We start from the raw sequence: 22,930 nt of genomic DNA on the forward strand, positions 1-22,930 counted from the left end.
TTACTCTGACCTTTCTCATGCCATGATGTTTTTTTTCCATAAGAATGTTTTCATTTGCCTCTCTTCCTTTTTCCATTTTGTATACATTTTTTTTTCAGAGAGCTTTTGTCAAATACATTTATCTCAACCTCAGAAGTAACCGCATGGTCACATTTCCTCATTTTTTGATTCTAAAAATAGCGTGTTTCCTACTTCGATTTATTTTACTTTTTTAACTTTGAGTTTTATTTATATGTGCACATTCTTTGGGAGAGTGTGATGACCCTTTAAGTTGCAAGTGACAGAAACGCAGCTCAAAGTTGCTAAAACAGACACCAGAACTTACTGGGTCACAGAATTGAGATGCTTACAGAGGGGCTCCAAATAAAGCTGGATCAAGGGTAGAAACAATATATTTAGGACTCTTTCTTGCCAGGTCATCTCTGCGAGGTGACCAACTATCCCTGTTTGCCCAGGTCTGAGGGGGGTTCCTGGGCATGAAACTCTCAGTGCTAAAACCAGGAAAGTCCCAGGGAAACTGGGACAAGTTGGTCACCCGTCACCCTATCTCTCTGCCTCCCCCTCTTGGCCTCATTCAGGCAGGTGCTCCCCACATGGTGTTGGAGATGGCCAGACATAGCTCTGGGTACTTGGTTCTGACAGCTGGCACTCTGGGAGAAAAGAAAGTCTTGCACCTGATAGTTCCCACAACAGCTCAGGGAGTCCTCAGATTGTCCTGCAAATCCCTAAACAAATCAGAGCGATGAAGAATGCTCACCAGCCTTTCTCAGGTCACTTTCCCACCCTCGAGCTAGAGGTGAGGGACAGGCTATGGTGGAGGACGGTTCCTTAGAAAGATGCTGGGCACACAAAAGCACACATCTGCTGCAGGATGGTTCCCTGTCCTGCAGGCACAGAGTTGTTAGTGAGCATCTCCACGGGCTCTTAGAGGGGCAAGATTTCATGAGATGTATAGCTTTCAGCACTTGAGCAATTTTAACTTGGAGAACACAATTGCAATTACCTTTGTGGAAGTGGCCTGATCTCAATAAGCATACCCCTTTTCCCTTATAAAAACATGTGTAATAATGTTTCTTTATTATATTTGGATAGTAGTTTGCAAAAGGATTTCTTATACATTATCTCCTTTAGTCCTTATAAGAACTCTATAAGAGGAAGACTATTGTTCCCATTTTGCAGATGAGAAAATTTAAGATTAAAATACGTGACTTGTCCAAAGACAAATATTGTATATATCTAGCAAGAAATAAGAATAAAAAGAAACATCTATGGAAAGGACAAGTAAGACTTATGATATACACTTAGATTAAAGAAAATCTACTTTTACAAATTCTTCATTTAATTATTGTAATAACTGCAAGTCTTCAGAAGATGAAACGTAGCTAATACTAAGTCTTATTAAACTTGTGGAATGATTATATAATGGACCCGAGAATTTTCTCTCTTGTTCCTTATATCATCTTGATAGTTAGCCCATTTCCCCAGAATTTTTGGCTCTTTCATGTGAGCAGAAGGTTCAGGAAAGATGAGGGAACTATTGTTTACGGAACAGCTGCCTATAGCTCTGCATTATCTCAGTTTAATCTTCACAAGAATCTTGTCTGGTCTGTACTTAAATCCATATTTTACAAGTAGGAAGATGGGATCAGAGGGGTTGAGTAAGGGCCCTGCTCCAAAAGCAGGAAACTCAGTAAATGAGAGAGTGTGCGGGCATCCTTCCACACGCTCAGAGCTCAACTCATGCTCTCACCCTTGTGTGCCCCTGAATTCAACAGCATCCTGTGTTCGCTCAGCCCTACAGGCCGGGTTCTCACTCTCATTGGCTCCCCCCACTCCTATCCCTGTCAACCTGGCTTTCCCGGGAGCTTGGATTCCAGAGTTGGAGAGAAGCAAGTTGGAATCCTAGCTCCTCCGTCACCAGCCATGTGACCCGATGTTTATAAAGCTCGCACTTGGAGTAGCAGTGCAGCATAGATATTGAAAGCACGGACCCTGGAGCCAGACTGCCTGAATTTGAATCCCTGCTCTGCCGTTTACAAGCTGTGTGACCTTGGAAGTTACCTAAATTTGGGAGCCTCAGTTTCCCTATCTATAAAATGGGGAAAATAGTACTATTTATATCAAATATGTGAGGCATAAATGAGTTGGACCAGTGCCCAGCACGTATTTTAAATGTTAGTTTTGGGGCTGGCCTGGTGGTGTAGTGCTTAAGTCCGCGCGCTCCACTTCAGAGGCCCAGGGATCACGGGTTTGGATCCGGGCATGCACATACACACTGCTCATTAAGCCATGCTGTGGCAGTGTCCCATATCTAAAATAGAGGAAAACAGGCGCAGATGTTAGAAGGCACAGTCTTCTTCAGCAAAAAAGAGGAAGATTGGCAATGGATGTTAGCTTAGGGCCGGGCCAATCTTCCTCACAAAAACAAAAAACAAAAAACAGAAAAAAAAGAACAAATAAATGTTAGTTTTTATTATTGTTATTATTATATTCTTCATCTATAAAATGGATATTCATTCAATAAATATTTGTTGAGCACCTAGACACCATGCTAAGTACTGGGATATAGTAGTGAATAAGACACGTAAGGCCCCTACTCTCACGGAGTATATATTCTAGAGGTGGGAAACAGATAATAAAAAATAGACAAGATAATTAGAGATTATTATAAGAGCTATGAAGTAAATGCAGGTTGATACAGGAGGGGACCTACTTTAAACGGGGTGGGTCAGGGAAGGCTTCTTGGCAAAAGCAGCTCATGACCTGCAGCTCTAAAATGAGAACGAGCCAGTCGTGCACTTGGGAAAGAGGTTCCAGGCAGAGGGACTGGGGATTGCAAAGGTCCTGAGGTGAGCAAGAGCTCTGTGTGTTCAGGAACCAGAAAAGCAGCCAGTGTGGCTGTGGCCCAGTGAGCGAGGGTGAGGGCTAGACCTGGCATGAGGTGGGCAAGGCCGTTGTGTGAAGGCCACAGGGATGACATGATCTGGCAGCACCACATTCATAGGGTTATTGGCAGAAGAAGCAAAGATGGTGTGTGCAAGTGCTTGGCATAGTGCCGGGTACAGAGTAAACAGGCAATAAATTGGATCTGGCTTTTGGCCTCCTCACTGTTTCTGGGGCTGCCATCCGTCTCTCTTCCTCTCTCTCCTTCAATAGTCTAATTTCTTTCTAACTACTTTTCCTGAGTCCATTGTCAGCCTGCTTTAACCCATCCTCCAGTAACAGGAAGACCTTCATAAAAATGCACCTCGATCACATGATCACATCTCACTCCTTCGTAGAAAACTTCTGTGGATCCCCATTACCTCAGCGCAACATCCTGGCCCCTTCATTGGGCACAGGGAGCTCTTTGCAGTCTGGCCCCTTGGCCTTTCCAGTGCCTTTTCTATCTGTGTTCCCCATCCCTTTCTGCACCCCAGCTCTACCAGACGACTTGTAGGTCCCAAAGGTGCCACTTCCAGTCTCCCTGCCTCGACTCATGCCAGTCCCCAGCCAGGATGCTCTGGAATGCCTTCCTCCCTCTCCCTCATCTGACTGATGTGTGTTTTCTTTTGAGATTCAGCTTAGAGTCACATTCTCTAAAAAGCCTTTCACATTCTCATGCCTGTGGACTCGCTCCTCCTGTGCCACGATGTGCTCTTATCAGTCTTGCAGCGCTGTCTGTCTTCCTAGTGGCCTTCTAGGCTGAGCGGCAAGGGTAGCACCTGCACCTGCCAATTTCTGTTTTCCTTATACCTGACACAACCCCTGGTGCGTGAGCAATGCTCAATACAAGGGAGGCCCAGCTTGTATTCATTTAACTTGCACAAACTCAGCTGTATTCACACACACACACACACACACACACACACTGCATGTACATTTAAACATTTTTGGCCATCCCACCCTATCCTCCATTCCAACCAATACATCTGGGGTCCAGAGTGAGTGTGAGGTGAAACAAGGATTTTGCTTGTTCCCAGGATGGACTTGGTTCTCATGGCTTACTACTGTTAAAGAGACAGTGTGTATCTCATAACATAGCTTCTCAGCTCCAGCCGACTTTTTCATCTGGTGCTCATTAGAAGAAACCACCACCTGGACCAAGATTAAAAGAAAAATTGGCCGTGTTGGAATTATGGAGACAATCTGTGTCATCTTAATGTGGAATATTCCCCAGGGATTTCTTCAGATGAATTTTAATTGTATGTTGTTTTCCTTTTACTCACTGAATTTGCAACCTAACCTCCCTGTAGGATGTATACCTTCTCTAAATATTGGTTGAATTTATTGAACAGCTGGTAACTGGCAAAGTCAGGGCACAAATTCAGATCATCTTACTTCTAATCCAATGTCCTGTCCCCCATTCACTACGCAGTGTACAGAATCTTTCTTTTCTAGAAGAGGATCTGAATAGACATTTTTCCATAGAAGATATACAGGTGGCCAACAGGCACATAAAAAGATATTCAACAGCAGTAATTATTAGGGAAATGCAAATCAAAACCACAATGAGCTATCACCTCACACCTATTAGAATTGCTATCATTAAAAAGACAAGAAATAAGTGTTGGCGAGGATGTGGAGAAAAGAGAACCTTCATACACTGCTGGTGGGAGTGTAAATTGGTGCAGCCACTATGGAAAACAGTATGGAGATTCCTCAAAAAATTAAGAATAGAATTACTGTATCATCCAGCTATTCCACTTCTGGGTGTTTATCCACAGAATACAAAAACACTAATTTGAAAAGATATATGCACTTCTATGTTCATTGCAGCATTATTTATAATAGCCAAGATATAGAAACAACCTAAGTGCCCATCAACGGATGAATGGATAGAGAAGATGTGGTATATATATACAATGGAATACTACTCAGCCATAAAAAGATGAAATCTTGCCATTTGCAACAACATGGATGGACCTTGAGGGTATTATGCTAAGTGAAATAAGTCAGAAAGAGAAAGACAAATACCATATGACCTCACTCATAGATGGAATATAGAAAACAAAACAAAACAAACAAACAAACAAAACAAGACAAAAACTCAAAGCAGACAACAGATTGATGGTTACCAGAGAGGAAGAAGGGTGGGGTGAGGGTGAAATGGGTAAAGGGGGTCAATTGTATGGTGATGGATGGAAACTAGACTTTTGGTGGTGAGCACGCTGTGGTATATATGGAAGTTGAATTACAATGTTGTGCACTGGAAATCTGTATAATATTTTAAACCAACGTTACCTCAATTAAAAAAATAAAAGTTGTTTTTACTTAGGAAGGCAGATGGGGTAAGAGTGCTATGAAGAGATAATTATCAAAGACTGAAGCCAGTAGTCTGACCAATACTCTGTCAAAGAACTTTGAGCTACGGCTCCAACATTATGAAAAGGCTGTCATGTCGCCAAATGTGTTAAAGGGCATTGCTTTTATAGTCCCTCTTTGAGAAACTTGCATTTAAGTGAATAATTCTGTCCTTTTCATATTCTTGGTTACCAGCTATTGAATGGGGATTGGGATAATAGTTGACTTTAGAGCTGCTATTCTCAGTGAAATTTAGAATCTGGGAAATTGAAGTTTTCAGTCAACATCCCCTCCAGTCTTTCCTCAGTTTGCTTTTTGGCTCGTACTCTTCTTTCTCCCTTGATGACGTTTACAGTGACGTCTACAGTTCATCACCATTTCTGTACTGATGAACCATAACCCTCCACACTCTCCAGGCCCTCTCCCATGTTTCTCCTTGTCTTTCGGATATCTCTTCCTGAGGTTCCCACTGGCACCTGCTGACATGCTCCCCCTTCCGTCTCCCTACTCTCCATAAACCCGCTTCAGAATCTCTGTGGCTGGCACCACCGTTCCCCACGTTGGCCAGCTTCCCCCGCCTAGGCCCCCCATATCTAATCAGCACATTCTGTACATTCTGACTGTGATAGGCTTCTGGTGAGTATCACCCTTCCCATTCCCATCACTGCCGCTCCCACTCCGACCCGTCGTGCCTCTCAAGTAGATTGTTAGACCCGTCCAAGTGGTCTCTCTGACCCAACTCTCCCTCTTCAAACTATTCTAACACTCTTGACATATTTTCCTTTTTAAGGCATAGCTCTAAGAATAACTTCTCAATCCCAAAAGCTTCAGGGAGTTTCAACAGCTTATTGAATTCTTCAGTATAAACATCTCAACATGGCATGTTGGATATCAGCATATCCCTGTTGGATGTCACCTCAGTGTCACCCATATCACCTCACTATCATTTCCTACTGCTGCCTTCCCTGGAAGGGACACTCCAGAAAAACCTTATATTCCTGCGTTTGGTCCTTTTATTCATGTCATTCTGTTTACTTGGGCCTTTTTCCTCCATCTCTCCCATTTAAATAGTGGCCTTAATAGGTTCTGCATTCAATGGCTCGTCATTTAGGAAGCTTTTCCTGATCCTTTTTGTTTTTAATTGTACACTTTTGGAAACCTTTGTTGTAACTTCTTTTTTGTCATTTTATAATCTCCTTTGCATTATAATTATGAATGTGAATATCATATTACCCTGACAGGACTACAGTAGTCCCCCCTTATCCTGGGGTATATGTTCCAAGACACCCAGCAGATACCTGAAACCACACATAGTACCGAACCTCATATATACTATGTTTTTCCTATACATACATACCTATGACAAAGTTTAACTTATAAATTAGGCGGAATAAGAGATTAACAACAATAATAATAAAATAGAACAATTATAACAATATGCTGTAGTAAAAGTTACCATAGATCTTAGCAACGTCAGCATATGATTTTTTTTCTTTCCTTATTAAGTCGAGAACTTTTACCTTTTCACTTGAAGCATTTTGCAGCTTCTCTTTGGCATATCCAAATTACCAGCATCACTAGTGTTGTGCTTTGGGGCCATTATTAAGTAAAATAAGGGTTATTTGAACACAAGCACAGCAATACCGTGACAGTCGATCTGATAACCAAGACAGCTACTAAGTGACTAATAGGTAGTAGTGTATAAAGCTATACAGTGTGGATCCACTGACAAAGGGGTGATTCACTTCCAGGGTGAGACGGAGCGGGCCGGCACGAGATTTCATCATGCTACTCAGAACGGCACACAGTGTAAAATTTACGAATTGTTTATTTCTGGAATTTTCCATTTAATATTTTTGGACCACAGTTGACCACGGGTAACTGAAACCTTGGAAAGTGAAACTGTGGATAAGGGGGGACTACTGTATAACCTTTTTGTGGACTTTTATATTTTTAGCAGCCCAACATAGCTAGCATCTAGTGGGATAAGAATAGATATTTATTGAATTGAGTCAAATGGAAATAATTTTTAATATGCCCCTCAGCACTGCTGCCTACTCAGCTGCAAATCATCACCCCCTCCACCACCACCCTCATCACCACACACACACACACATACATACGCAGCCTAGATAACTTTGCCAAATCCTGAGGGCTCAGCTTCAGACAGCACTTCCAGCATGTTGAGTTTGTCTGGGAATTTTCCTGAAGTCTTTTCTGCCCCTAGTCAACAGCACCGGGACTGTTCTCTCTCCTTCAGTCCTTCCAAAACATCTTGCTCGTCTTGGGAATGCTCCTCAATGCCAAGCTCATCCTGGGGGCAGCACAGCTCAAACCAGACTGTGCTTCAATCCACGGCCCGCCATCCATGAGCTTACCAAATTGGCATCTAATTCCGCACCAAAGAAGTGAAAAGAACAGGCCAACAGCAGACGCCCCTGCTTTAAAGACCGGATCTGGGTTTCTATAGGGCTGCTTCTTTGATGGAACTAACCTGTCATTTGGTGAAGCAAATGACCCTGCTAAGATGTTGAGTGATTTTTTGTTTTGAGGTGGACAATTTGGCAGTCTTAGAAAGCTTCATCCAGGGCAGCAATATTAATTACTTTCCTAACTAACTGTTACTCTTTTTTTTATATATTCATTGTTTATTTTCATAACTACGTCATTATAGGTTGCTTGATTGATTAAAATCATTGGAAAGTAATGCTGACTAAATGCAAGGTAGAGAAAGCAAACATTTAGAGCCACTCTTGGCATGAACATGGATTATACTATTTAATGCAGACCCAAGGCCACACATGTTTTGGAGGTAGGTTTCACTTCCATTACAGATTCTCTCCATGCAACATTGTAAAAATACAATCCAATGCCCAATCTAAAAATTACATGCTGCAGCCCATTTTCACACAGACAGCTCCCAATGAAGGACAAGAAAAGCTAAATCCGGTATCACTAGGGCCTCACTAACTGTTTCTTTATGTGGTTTCTCAACGCCAGATCTGCCCACAAGCTTCTCTTTCTCTCATCCTCTGACCTGCATAGTATGTGGCATTCTTTCTTGAGATGCTTGTAGACAAAGCCAGTGGCAGAAGGTTTTTCCCAAATGTATTTACCTTTTTCTAAAATTGAGGCATAATTGACATAGAAGATTGTATTAGTTTCAGGTGTACAACCTAATGATTCAGCATTTGTATATACTGTGAAATGATCACCACAATAAGTCTAGTTAACATCCATCACTACACATAGTTACAAAATTGTTTTTACTTGTGATGAGAACATTTAATATTTACTCTCTTAGCAACTTTCAAATATACCATACAGTATTATTAACTATAGTCACCATGCTGTATCTTACATCTCCATGACTTATTTATTTTATAATTGGAAGTTCGTATCTCTTGACCCCCTTTACCCATTTCGCCCACTCCCTACCCCCCACTTTTGGCAACCACCAATCTATTCTCTGTATCTGTGAGGTTTTTTTTTGTTTTTTAGATTCTACATATAAGTGAGATCATACCGTATTTGTCTTTCTCTGTCTGACTTATTTCACTTAGCATAATCCATGTTGTCACAATGGCAAGATTTCCTTCTTTCTTATGACTGAACAATATTCCATTGTGTGTATGTATATACATACATACCACATTTTCTTTACCCATTCATCCATCGATGGACACTTAGGTTGTTTCCATGTCTCGGCTATTGTAAATAACGTTGCAGTGAACATAGAGGAGCAGATACCTTTTCGAGTTAGCATTTTTATTTCCTTTTGGATAAATACGCAGAAGTAGAATAGCTGGATCATATGGTATTTCTATTTTTAATTTTGGGGTGAACCTCCATACTGTTTTCCATAGTGGCTGCACCAATTTACATTTCCACCAACAGTGCACAAGGGTTCCCTTTCCTCCACATTCTTGCCAACACTTGTTATTTCTTCTATTTTTGATAATAGCCATTCTGACAGGTGTGAGATAATATCTCATTGTGGTTGTGATTTGCATTTCCCTGATGATTAGTGATGTTGAGCACCTTTTCATGTACTTGTAGGCATCTGTATGTCTTCTTTGGAAAAATGTCTATTCAGATCTGCTGCCTGTTTTTTAATTGGATTGTTTGGTTTTTTGCTATTAAGTTGTATGAATTCTCTATATATTTTGAATATTAACTCCCTATCAGATATATGACTTTCAAATATATTCTCCCATTCAGTAGGTTGCCTTTTCACTTCATTGATGGTTTCCTTTGCTGTGCAGAAGCTTTTCAGTTTGATGTAGTCCCACTTGTTTAGTTTTGCTTTTGTTGCTTGTGCTTTTGGTGTCAGATCCAAAAAATCATAACCAAGACCAATGTCAAGGAGCTGACTGCCTATGTTTTCTTCTAGGAGTTATATGGTTTCAGGTCTTATGTTCAAGTCTTTAATCCATTTTGAGTTAATTTTTGTGTTTGGTGTAAGATAGTGTTCTAGTGTCGTTCTTTTGCATGGGGCTGTCCAGTTTTCTCAACACCATTTTTTGAAAAGACTGTCTTTTCCCTCCAAATATATTTACCTTTTATCCAGTTTAGTGTCATTTTTCAGGGAATGGATGGTGGGAGGTTACGCTTTCAAAGTCTCTGCCCTTGAGCTTGGTACGTCCGTGATATTCAGTCCCCATAATCTTTCTCTTCAGTCAGATTTAAAGGATCATAACTTTGTGAAAATGTCAGGGGAAAAGCTGAGATCCTTGCTAAGCAAGCTGAAGATACTCAGATCATCCTAATGGAATTAGCTTCCTGCCATGATCAGTCCCCTCTTCCAGATATTTCCTCTTTAGCCACCCCCTTCCTTAGCCCCAATCCTCGCATATTTCCTCCTTCACTGAAAGTCTGGAATTCTGTCCTCAGTTCAAGTTAGAGCTACTTCTTTGAGCTCCTTGGGGTTCTGCAGAAGGAAGGCCCTCCTGCCTAGGATTCCCAATGCCATCTGTGTCCCATGTGAAAACTGCCCACCCAGACCCTGAAGTCCGGCTAGGTGTTGGTGGTCTCCTGGAGAGGCTAGACACCTCTCCATCTGGTTGCTCCTCTCCGACGACTTGGGTCTGTCTGAGCTAACTGTCTTCCACCCCACCTCCAAGCCTTCTTGGTCAGCTGTCCTACCACATTTTGGACTTTCCCCTGCACTTAACCTAAACAAAACTCCCCAGTGCAGTGTTCCGGTAAAAACAGCCTTCTTTTCATTCAGTGCAGAATCTAGAATAATCACAGCATGTAGAGCTGAAAGAAGCCTCAGGGAGCATCTAGTTCCAATCCTGAAGCTGCGCAGATCTGGAAATTGACAGTCAGAGAGATCAAATGGCTGGTTGATTATGCTGCTCCATAAAAGGAGTTAACATTTTCTGATTTCATTGCCCATTTATTATAAATATTAAAATAAGCATTTCCATTCATAAGACCCAATATTTTTCTATTAATCCCTCCTTTACAGAAAGAAGATCTCTGAAATCACATGTAGTGTGGAGGGAGAGGATTTTAGATCCAGTTAGCAGTGTAATAATAGTTATTTTCCTTTTAGGCTCTCCCATCATTATTCAGGTTTTTACTAAGTCATTCTTAGATCCACTGGGGAACATCTGTGTAGTTAGAATGGTGTAAGTGCTTTCTTTTATGTTCACTGTAAAGGTACCCCACAAATGTTAATCATTTTGTCCCCATACCTCAGTGGTTCAGGGACGTGTGGGAAAGGGTCATGTAGACTTTTCATGCACTACAGTTTGCAGACTTTTGATGATCTGCATGCTCCCCCCATCCAGATTAATGGTTTAAATATTTCTTTTCCTTCCACACTGATCGGTTATTGAATATCCTCTCGTCGGTATATCTTTCAGCAGTGAGTGAGTAGGACCAATGGTATCCAGGGCGGCCAATCTGTCCTGATTTGCCTAGGATTTCCCAGTTTTAGCACTGAAAATCCCATTTCCTGGGAAACCTCTCAGTTCTGGGCAAACTGGGACAGTTGGACACCCTAAGTACTGCCCCCACAGATTCCTGCTCACCTTACCAGTGCCCAGGGCATCTCGTGATCAAGAATTAGTCCGCTAGAGATTTATATTCCATAGAACAGCACTGATTGTTTACTGGAAAACAATTTGAATTGAAACCACTTAGTTATGTTGGTTACAACACATTGAAGACACATTGAAGAGCAGTGATCAAAACTACGCCATCAGCCATGAGGCCCCTAACCAGAGCAGACCAGGACTGAGCCTACCCTATTTAGAACAATTTTTCCATAGTTTTTGAGGAGAAAGTATAAAGTTCAAGGATGTCGTCTAAAAGGGTGGATTGGTAAATATAAAATTTGAATCTAAAACCACTTTAACCAATGGGAGAATCAAATGCAAATATTTTCTTCAATTGAGTACAAACACAGGACATATCTTGGAAGCAAATTTGTTCCAGCTTTAATTTCTAAGAAAATAGAAGAAACATCTGCTTTTTGGGATTTATCCAAGCACTCTGCCCTAACAGACTGTCTAAAGTCAAATAAATGACAGGTTCTGTGGGAAAGAAGCTAGTGTGACAGTAGACTGAATAAACTGAAAATGAGTCAAGAATGTAATAGGGCTATTAAAATTAGAAGTTGGAGGAAACCACTGCCTATCTCTATTTTAAGACTATTTTGTTTCCATTTATCTGAAAATGTTCAGAAGATAAAGAGTGTCTTCAAGATACAGATCTCTGGAAGCAGCTGAATTGTAAAATGCTGTCCTTTAGTAGAAATACCATTCCCTTGCAAGCTCAATTCAGCATTCAAAAATACAGGGGTGGAAAAGTTTGGAGGGTAGTTTGTATGAGAAGGATTCCAGAGGAATATCCAGATTTGGACAGATCTTGGAAACGCAAAGTCTTTTCTTCATGGATTTGCAATCTTTTTTTCTCAGAGGAGACATTTGCAAACAGAAAAGTTGCATAGAAAGGCAAATAGTCACCTATTCTCTTCCTTGAAATTTAACAGAATATAGCCAAAGATAAAATTTCTGTTTGCGGTTTTTTGTTGTTTGCTTTTGTTTTTGTTTGGGCAATTAGAGTTAAATCTGGGCAATTAACCCCAGAAGGGAAAGAAATGTGCTACCCCCAAGGAGGCTGCTAGGGAAATAGAGAGAAGCAGTATGGCCCTGGAAGAATGTGGTAAGCTGTGGTGATGGTCTGTGGAATAGTATGGGGAGAAGATACAGAAGGCTTCTTAGCCAGATATACTTTCTACCACTTGGGTAGACTTTCTACTTCTCCGTTTTAAAAATTGGGAAATTGGGGCACAGTAATCCCAAGAAACTTTCTCAGGGTCACATAGTAAACAGCAAAGCCAGACTTAAGCCCTGCTCCAAAGCCTTGGTCTTCACCACCATGCTGCCTCTTTGTCTCTGTCATCAGCTTTTCTCGGGGTGCACCAGCAGCCTGGCTCTCTCAAGAGGTAACCAAGTTGGATACAGTTGAAAGAACAAGTTCAAGAGACTGTGACTGGGAATGAGGGGCAGTTCCCCCACTCTGGGTTGTGGGGAGAGGGCAGAAGAGGCTGACGCTGCCCATAATAAGGGCCTTGAGGGCTCCTGCCTATACTCTGGGATCCTTTAGGTGACAGAATGACCCTCCAGCACAGCTATCCTGCTTCACTAAACAGACCTAGGAAGGTGGACGGGCTGCTTAGTGTCCCAGATGAGGCGAATTTGGCAACAGAGAGAGAGATGCCTTAAGATTTGTTGACCACTTCTTATGTGCAAGGCATTGTTCTAAGCTCTTTGTATGTACTGACCTATTTAAATCTCTTAAGAACCCTATGAGGTCAGTGTTCTTAATATCTCCATTTTATAGGAGAAGAAAGGAAACAGGCATATAGTCGCACTCTGCCCTATAACCCAGATGGTGTATATAAAGGGGCTTCAGGCAGATAAAAGGATAATCAACATTACTATTTTCCCTCATATGACATTCCTTCATCTGGAAAGATATAGAAATTACAGGTCATTGCAAAAACTCTGATGTTGCAAAATTAGGCCTGGAGGAACATGATCATAATCTAGAACAGAGATCAGCAAACTCCATACAGCCTATGGGCTAAATCTGGCCTATTTTTGTACTGCCCATGAGCTAAGAGTGATTTTACATTTTTAAATGGTTGAAAAAATCTCAAAAGAAGACTATTTCATGATACAAAAATTATATGAAATTGAGATGTCAGTGTCCATAAATAAAGTTTGAACAGGACACAGCCACATATTGTCATGGCGACTTTCATGCTTCAGTAGCAGTTTTGAGCAGTTGTGTCAGAGACCAAATGGCCCACAAGCCTAAAATATTTACCAGGTGGCCCTTTACAGAAAGACTGCTGACTCCTGATGTAGAATCTTGTGGTAAACATATTGCCTAATTTCTTTAGGAAAAAGTTTTGTCATAGTTGTGAGTTTTCTAGATAATTGAAAGCCTACCCTTTTATGCAAAGAATAGTTAATTAAAATAAACTATTTTGAATAAATATATGCCAGAAATGCCTTTTTAAATAGAATATGCAGAATATATGTATGAAATATATATGAATACACTTATATTTCTGTTTCACTAAATGTTAGTCCTCAGTTTGTTTTCAAAGAAAGCCTGAGTTGACCCAATGTCTGCACTGATCTTCACAGTTTTCAAGCTTTCAGAGACATTAACTTATTTGATAATTATAAATGCTAGAGGTATTGGTTGAAAGTACTAAGATGGTCATTGAGCTGTACAAATGCCAGTCATCCTTTAATTGAATGGCCCTGTACTGCTTTTGGAGTTTTTCTTGCACCTACTTCATTCTCAGTGCATCACCTATTGTTGACAGCAGGGTGCCCGAATCTACCAGTTCTACATCCCTCTCCTAACTTGTGACTTCTTATCTGCTTCAGTCTGAGAAAGTTTGTTATGATTGTGTCTAAACTAAGAGTTAATAGGCTAAGCCTCAAGAGGGGTTCAAAGTGCATGGCCTTTGATGCTTTAACCAAAGATGATAAATTGGCATCTCGAGGGCCAAATGCAGTCCTCGAGGTGTTTGTGGATGCATTCACTCGTGTCTTCAAAATTTGTTAATTACTTGATAACATTTAAAGAGTTTAGGAATTTTTTTTGATAAAATTCAGATTTCTCATGTTTCTTAAGATATCTGAAGAGCTGGCAGCATTGGGCCAATGATCCAGCAGGGTATTAATTGCTGGTGTTGAGAGGGAGCTGCTTGCATTAGGTGGGGCACACTTTCTTCACCAAGGTCCCCACCCTCCCTCAATGGCCTCGACACCTTGGCCAAGCGTTAGCTGCCACTCGTGAACTCGCTAGCCTTGTTTTTCCTCCCTTTCACTAGCTTCACTTACTTTTTTCACTTACCTGCCTATACACATCTGAGTGTGTCCACCCAGCCTACAATGTATGATCATTATTTTGGTTGCTGGGAAATCTTTTCTTGTTTACTTTCTGTGTCAGACTGACACAACCAAAACCTTAGATTGGGAGCAGGGTGGTGTAACCTTGGGGGAATGAGAGTACTCGTCAAAAAGACATGTCTTGACTCAATAGCAGTGATACGCGGTGAGAAGCAATCTGAGGTGGAGGAGAGCTATCAGGACTTGGGAACAGGTCAGGCCGGGATTCCAGCCTTGCCCCTGGGAAAACTAGCATTCACGTTGGCCTTTGACGGCCCTGCGGGGGTGGATGCACCGCTCTCGTAAGGTTAACTAGAACTAAGTGACTGTAAGGGAAAGAAGACCCCACCTCGTCCTCAGAAAGCCCCAGAGCCTAGCCTTTTGTTTTAGTGTTTGGCTGAACTGATTATCTGTTGTTAGCTGCTGTCCTCGTGCTCTCTCCTTGTTTGTGACGGTAAAGGTTATCCTAGGGCAGAGCGAGGCAGGGAGTGATACAAAAATGTCCACTTGATGACAGTTTTCAATATGTTAAGCCAACTAGAGTGAACAGAGCAGACATAATGTCCTGGTTGGAAGTTAATAGCTTAGCTGGCCCAATTATTTGCTGGAAGAAAATGCCTGTTCAGTTACCACAGATACCAGGCAAAACAAACCCACTGCTGGGCCAACCACTAAAAGGCATAGCATTCTAATCTTGGGCTATTCATCGAAAGCATTACAAATAACGCGGGACAGACTATAGAAGTGTTTTTTTGGATACTGCTGTTTTGGACTGAAAAGTGTGTAGCACTCCACCCTACCCCCACACTCCCCCGCCCCCCCTCCCCTGCCATTTGCAATCTGCTTTGGCTAAATCATGATTAAAGATTTGTGGAGTTTGCTTTGCATCAGCATTCCACCAGAACTCCCTATTGTGGGATCAAGGCTCCAGGCAAAGAGAGGGAAAAACTGGACTGAACCTGCAATGAAAGCCCTTTGCCTCCCTTCCTCCCTCTGCATTCCCCCTCCTGCTCTCCACACATCCTGCCAAGGGTGTATTTTGCAGAAAAAGGTGTGTCTTTGGTAAGAATGAAGGGAAGAGAAGGCATCAAAATGGACTATTCAGTTCTTCCCTTCATATAGCTGCAATTCTAGTATTTTTTTTTCTGGGGCAAAGTGGGGAGAGTGATGGAGAAGAGAGAGTGGAATTTAACCTCCACTCTTTTCGAGTAGGAATAAATCAGCCCATTTGAAAGCCTTAAGAGGGCAAATGTTTTTCTTTTCCATTACTAATAACAGAAATCAAAATATAAGTTCATTAACAGAGTCAGGAATGGTGGATATTTTTCGAAAGAGAAACAACAACAATAATTGCTAACGCCTATTGAACATGTATGAACACAAACCCTGAACAAGAGTTATCTCACTTAACATTCTCAACAACCATGTGAAATAGGAACCACTGTTGTTTCCATCTCTCAGACCAAGAACTTGGCTCTGAGAGAGGTTAGTAACTTCACCCTGCTCGCACAGCTGGTCAGCGACCGGCTGGGCTTTGAATCCAGTTGGACTGGCTCAGGCATCTGGACAAGGGAGCCGTAGAATTAAGGCTCTGGCTTCTAGCTAGCTGAATGACTTTGAAAAAAATATTTTTATTGGCCTCAGTTTCCTCATCTGTGAAATAAAGGATTGTGTTAGGTGGTCTTTAAGATCCCTGCCAACCCTTTGGGTCTATCTCTAAGTCAATATTCGTCACATCCACTACTATTGCCATTCATTCGTCCCATGAGCTGTAGGAAGTTAGGGGTGGTGTGGGATAGGAGGGGACAGGGAGATTGCTGCATTATATACCAAATGTTCTCCTACCAGGGGCAGCTGCTCCAGCTGCCACATCATGCCCAGGCAGGTGGGATAACTGGGTGACTGCGTGAATAGGATGGGATCAGGGTCACTTTTAGCACACCTTGTGTGGCTGCCACTGTTGAACTTTTAGTTGGACCAAGAACTTTCCTCCGGAAGCGCCCTTACCACCAGCATCAACCTGCAGCACACTCCAGTTTGCTGAGCACTGGAGGCACCTGACACAAGAGAGCTATGAGAAGCCCTCTGTAGACCTGCTAGCCTTCTCTTCCTGGCTCCCCTGAATTACACTGACAGATACTTCCAGGAATTTTGCAGCAGCCCTGAAGCCTTTGTTCTTTCTTCAGAATAAGGAAGTTGGAGAGGGGGGTTGGGTGGGAAGGAGAATCCTTTGAGTTCTATGAAATGACTTCAAATCTGAAGATGTCAGGCTTTTAAAGACACCCAGTGGCTAGTCACTCCACACATTGTAGGTAATACCATGTCAACAGCTCAAGTTTTCTGAAGCTCTGTGTGAAAGGGGAACCACTTTTGCTAGCTGGGCAGAATGACTTTGAAGCTCTTTGTGAAATGGAAGCAACTTTTGCTCTCTGGGAACAATGAGTATCACCTTTCTCTCTGGTGTGCAAACTAAGGTGTGTTTATTTCACTTATGTCATTCACACTGACCCTTTAATGTTAAAAGTCACTCCCAGGTTCCTTCTCCCCTCATCCCATGCCCCTAAGAGTGTAATTCTTATTTCCCTCTTCCCATAGCCTGCACATACATATATATGCTACATAACACCATCAAAAACTGTCTGATTGAATCCAGCAAACACCTACCTCACCATCAGACATTTTTGCCGCTGATAATCTTCTACTTAGACATGTTGCAAGTTCGTTTTTCCTTATCTGTGTCTGTATGTGCCCAGAGGTAGAGAGGACACTGAAATGAAAAGAGGTGGCAGAGAAACAGGAAGACAAATAAACCCCACGCGCAGAAGTCCTAAATGCTGTGGTTTCTAAGGACTGGTTAGCAGGTTGCAGGGCTAACCAGAAAAAGTAGAATCATTTATTCTAAAAGGCAAGGGGAAAGCATTGGAAGAGAAGGGAGATCAGCTGGGAATAGATTAGATGGAAGGGAGGTGGGGTGAAGCAAGAGAAACTCAGCCCCAGTGAAAAGGACCCGTCATTCCATTCCATAACGTAATATGCTAAGATCCGCCACTTGTGTTTCATATGCAAATGAGGCAGGCTTCTCGAAAGCTGGGCTGAGCCCAAGCGCTGCGCTCTGCTAAGTAGCCAGGATTCAGCACCGCGGGCTGAAGACCAGTGTGTGTTAGAGAAGCATCTCCTCTCCGGCTAACACCAAAGGGGATGGACGCAACACTGAAGCGGAGAATAAATGAGGATTAACGGACTCGGAGAAAGAAGCCTTCCCGAGAAGCTTTTGAAATTCAAGACAGGCAAAAGAAGTCAGTTCAACCCCTTCACATTTGTGGTTTCAAGGACTGATCATTTCTCGATCCCTGGAGAGAGATTCCTTCCCCAAGGAAGTGAAAATAATGAACTTTTGGAGGTTTCACTTTTTTGTTTTCACTGTACTCAGTGTGGTTTTTTTGGTGATATTTTTCAATATAAGCCAATTAAGCTTGCTAAAAAGTCACAGGAAGCTCAATGGTTCCAGTGAAAGATATTTAAGAATACAAGCCTGTAGTAACGCCTTAGAAGATAAGTCAACGTTTTTGTGGGGAAAGACACTGACATCACCTGTGGGAACTGTCTCTTGCGAGGACTATGTGATCCAGAATCACTACATCACAAGCCCGCTGTCAGAAGAGGAAGTTGCATTCCCTTTGGCATATGTAATGGTCATCCATAAGGACTTTGATACATTTGAAAGGCTCTTCAGGGCTGTCTATATGCCCCAAAATGTCTACTGTGTTCATGTGGATGACAAAGCCACAAACGAGTTTAAGGAATCTGTGTGGCAGTTACTGAGTTGCTTCCAAAATGCTTTCATTGCTTCAAAGATAGAGCCAGTTGTCTACGCAGGAATTTCCAGGCTCCAGGCTGACCTGAACTGCCTAAAAGACCTTGCGGCCTCGGAGGTTCCATGGAAGTACGCCATCAACACCTGTGGGCAAGATTTCCCCCTGAAAACCAACAAGGAAATAGTTCAGTATCTGAAAGGATTTAAAGGGAAAAACATCACCCCAGGGGTGCTGCCCCCAGCTCATGCCATTGGACGGACTAAATATGTCCACCGAGAGCACATAGGCAAACATGGCTCTTTTGTGAAAAATACCAATATTTTGAAAACCTCCCCTCCACATCAGCTGACCATCTACTTTGGCACTGCCTATGTGGCCCTTACCAGAGAGTTTGTCAACTTCGTCTTCCAAGACAAAAGGGCCATTGATCTACTGCACTGGTCCAAAGATACCTATAGCCCTGATGAACATTTCTGGGTAACACTTAATAGGATTCCAGGTAGGTGCCAATTTCCGTTCCCATTTTGTCTCATCATAGATTGAGTTTGCTAACATTTAGCAGCTCTGGAGAATTGACTCATTCGAAATTATTTGAAAAAAAAATTTAATGCTTAGAAAACTATTAGTCTGGTTACTTTTTAGTCAGAGTTTAATGCCGGGCTCTATTGTCTTATAACTATATGTAATGTAGTGATCTAAGAAATATGCTGGGTATAGGAGTTCTGGCAAAACTATCTTTGATTGTGTATCACATAGTTACCAACTTTTAGCTCAGTCCTTTTTATTTTAATTGAGGTATAATTGACATATAATAGCTCAGTCTTTTGAATGAATGCTTTTCGTAGTCCTTCATGAGCACAGCTATGACATAACGAGACTGATTTTTAATAAGCATTCTAGAATTTATGAGTTGAAATAGGTAGTGTTTCTTTCAGAGGATGTTACACAGTGTTACATTGATGCTTAAAGTTCACGGGGGCTGTTTTTAGAATCTTTGAATCCTCTTTGGATGTTTACAAATTATCACTCTGGCTTAAATGTCTCTAAACTAAAACCTGAACCAAGTACCCAGGTCTCAACTAATTTGGTTAAATAAACCTAGTCTAATATTTTATTGCCTAGAAGAATGGGTAGCAATGAGTTGAAACATACAGAGAGAGATTCTACCTAGAGTTGATCCAAAGTAAATTCTCAATTTTTAAGTCAAAGATTTTTATTAGAGATTCCAGTTTGCAGCCTTCTGTTTTCATATACTATGAGATGTTTTCCATTGTGTATGATAATTTGGAAAGGAGTCTAAGGTATGCCAGGTGACTGAAGGCACATAACAGCACCCTACTGCCTCCTTAATTCAGGCTTGGGTTTGTTTTCTGGATTTTCTTTCCCAAGTGTTGTTTGGGAATACCTGAGTGACCTGCAGTGCGTCTTCTTGGTAATGTCCCGATACTGTAGTTTCCACTGTTGTGCCAGCATGACTGTGGGTGTCAACCCTGTGTCAGCGTGGCCCTGGGATGCCATACTTGAAATAACTCCCTGCTTTTACTTGTAATATTGTTCTTGTTGACACATCTGAGTGCCGCTTTCATATCTAAACATAGAGTCACAGAAGTTCTTAGTAACTCAGCATTCCTAAGAGCTAAACTAGAGTGGAGGTCACAGAAATCTACTTCGAGAGGCCAAAAAGAGGACAGGCAAGGTGACTGGGTCAGAGACATATGCTATCCCATGAGCAGTTTATTTTCAGAGACACTAAATTGTCAGATCACAAAGACTTACAGGAGGCGACGTGAACCCACAAGTGAGCGTTCATCCTTATTATTTACTATAATATAGTAAATATTATTATTTACTATAGTAAATAATAAATAGTTATATAAAAATATTTTAAACACAGATAAATATTCTAAACGTGGTATATAATGTTTCTGTTGATACAGTTTGTGCCAGATATGTTATGTTCTTTTTTTTGTGTGTGTGAGGAAGATCAGCCCTCAGCTAACATCCATGCTAATCCTCCTCTTTTTTTGCTGAGGAAGATCGGCTCTGAGCTAACATCTATTGCCAATCCTCCTCCTTTTTCTACCCCCTAAAGCCCCAGTAGATAGTTGTATGTCATAGTTGCACATCCTTCTAGTTGCTGTATGTGGGACGTGGCCTCAGCATGGCCGGAGAAGCGGTGCGTCGGTGCGCGCCCGGGATCCACACCCGGGCCCCGCACCCGGGCCGCCAGTAGTGGAGCGTGCGCACTTAACCGCCAAGCCATGGGGCCAGCCCCTATGTTATGTTCTATATCATTTCTTTTAATTTAAGAAATCATCAGTGTTGTCCTCATGTAGAGATGAAGAAAATGAGTTTGAGAAATTGAAGTAATATGCTCATCTTTGCAGAACTTGTCCAAGGCAAAGCTGAATGCTGATCCTGGATTTGTGTGGCCTGAAATTTGAACTGTTTCTCTTGCACCAGGAAAAGAAGTAATCGTTTCTTCTTTGCTGTATATCTGCAGCAGATTTTCTGCAGAGCTCCAAAAAGGAGACAGGATGAGGGTGGGAAAAAAATGAGGAGGGCAGTGGAAGTAAGCTCCACCTGACCACTTTAAGCTGGAAATAAGGTTAGCAGGGATCTGGGGTGGCAGTGTGTGTGTGTGTGTGTGTGTGGACAGAAAGCAGGCGGAGGCTTAGCAGGGCCACTGTGCTAGCTGGAGTCATGGGAAGGTGTCCTTGCTGGAACTCACCACCGCACCACACACAGGCCTCTGTGCCAGCTTCCTCAGTGCCCGTCTGGAGCGGGCTTTGGTCTGGCTCTTCCTTCTCTGAGCCAGTGGAAATGGGAAGTGTTCTTCAGTTAACGTTCTCGCAGAGGCTGGGGGGCAAGAAGCAGCCAGGCCGAGACTCTGATCCTAATCACTGCTATGATAACAAAAGAAAATGAAGCATAAGTGTCTTAAGGACTTAGTCTTCACACAGAATAGAAAAGTCTTCAAAAAAAAAAAGGATATTTTGACATTTATATTTTCAGCAATCAACAAATATTTATTACCTCTTCGTGGTACCAAGCACTATGCTGTGTACTTTTTACTCTGTAAAAAGACAGACATGACTTCATGGAATTTAAGTTTCGAGATTTGAATGTTTGAGTATTAAGTTTAGTGACTCTAGTATATTGGGCTAATTTGAGTATATTGGGCTAATTTTCCCCTACTCCAACCCCTCAAAAAAAATGTTGTGGTTTTTTTTTCTGAATATCCGTCCTTATTTTAAAAACATTTTCTTAAAAGTTAGCTTGTTTAAAAAACAGGAAATGCATTCACAAGTTTCAAAATTTTTAAATTTTGTGCTCCGTCAGCTACTGGTATTATTGCTTCCTTGTATACCCTTCCAGAGACATTTTATGACGTTTATAGACAATACAACTAATGAAATATGTGGAAAACACTACACATATTTTTTTAAAAGTTCACCACAAAAAATACACAGAAAAAGAAAAAGCGTTCTTATTTTAGGCACCCTATTGTCTGTACGTGAGAAACAAAATACGACAAGATGTGTTCTTTATTTAAATAGATCCTATGCAGACATGGAGGGAGCTAAGCTAATTTTATTTTGAAAGCTCAACTTTTTCTTATTTTGAAGCATTTTTAAATCTAGGTTCAAGGAGTTGTTTGGGACAAAGGCACAAGGGACCTTTGTTTCCCAGAGTCCAAGGACAGAGAATGTCCAGAGAGCTCAGATAGCCTGGTAGAACCCCTGTGATCACCTGCATAAAGCTTCACAGGGGCTTCTCATTCTCTTGACGGGCAGGTTGAAGCTCTTAATGTGGCAGACCTCCATGACATGACTCTCCTTCCCCTACCCCATCTCTCTCCTCTCGTTTCTTTTATCTTGATGCCTCATACTTTATGTTCTAGCAACTACTTGGTCCTACATACTTCTGCAGTTTTGGCCTAATTTTTTTTGGTGGCTTTTTATGATGATGTCCTCTCAGGAATACCCTTCTTGTCATCTCTATCTGACTACCTCCTATTCATCCGTTAGAACCAACCTTAGATGTCACCTCCTCCAGAAGCCATCTTTGATAACCCACCTCTGGATGGTTGGGACTCTAACTCTGGGTTCTTCTATACCCAGTGCCACTGCTGCCAGCATTGAATAACAATTACCTGCTAAGTGAATGTCTCCTCTGCCCCACCTCCTCAGTGTTTGGGGTCCTTAAGACTTAGAAATGTGACATCCATCTTTGTCTTCCCCATCTCTGCCCTACACTATCACCTGTCACTGTGCCTGATTTGAGGATATGTAGAATGTTGGATGGTTATGGGTTCTTTCTGTGGAGGGTCTGGATAGTTGTGAGATCGGAGGGATATATAAAAGTGTCCTGTGCCTGGGATGGGTGGGGTGGGGGTAATTT

General features: G+C 41.8%; 1 protein-coding gene across 5 annotated transcripts in view; it reads left to right on the top strand.

Moving 5' to 3' along the window:
* Positions 1–22,930, top strand: part of LOC101405255 (N-acetyllactosaminide beta-1,6-N-acetylglucosaminyl-transferase) — a 130,063-nt gene that overhangs the window by 75,999 nt on the left and 31,134 nt on the right. The window contains exon 1 of one of the 5 annotated variants that reach the window (XM_014788752.2): positions 17,820–19,025. The exons of the other annotated variants lie outside the window; for them this stretch is intronic. Coding sequence (XP_014644238.1) covers positions 18,098–19,025 — 928 coding nt within the window. The 5' untranslated portion in view covers positions 17,820–18,097. Of the gene's footprint in view, positions 1–17,819; positions 19,026–22,930 lie in introns of those variants that run through there. 5 annotated transcript variants of the gene reach the window in all.

The sequence above is a fragment of the Ceratotherium simum genome, chromosome 13 (assembly GCF_057802395.1).
Source record: "Ceratotherium simum simum isolate JZ-2026a chromosome 13, ASM5780239v1, whole genome shotgun sequence".
Classification (NCBI taxonomy): domain Eukaryota; kingdom Metazoa; phylum Chordata; class Mammalia; order Perissodactyla; family Rhinocerotidae; genus Ceratotherium; species Ceratotherium simum.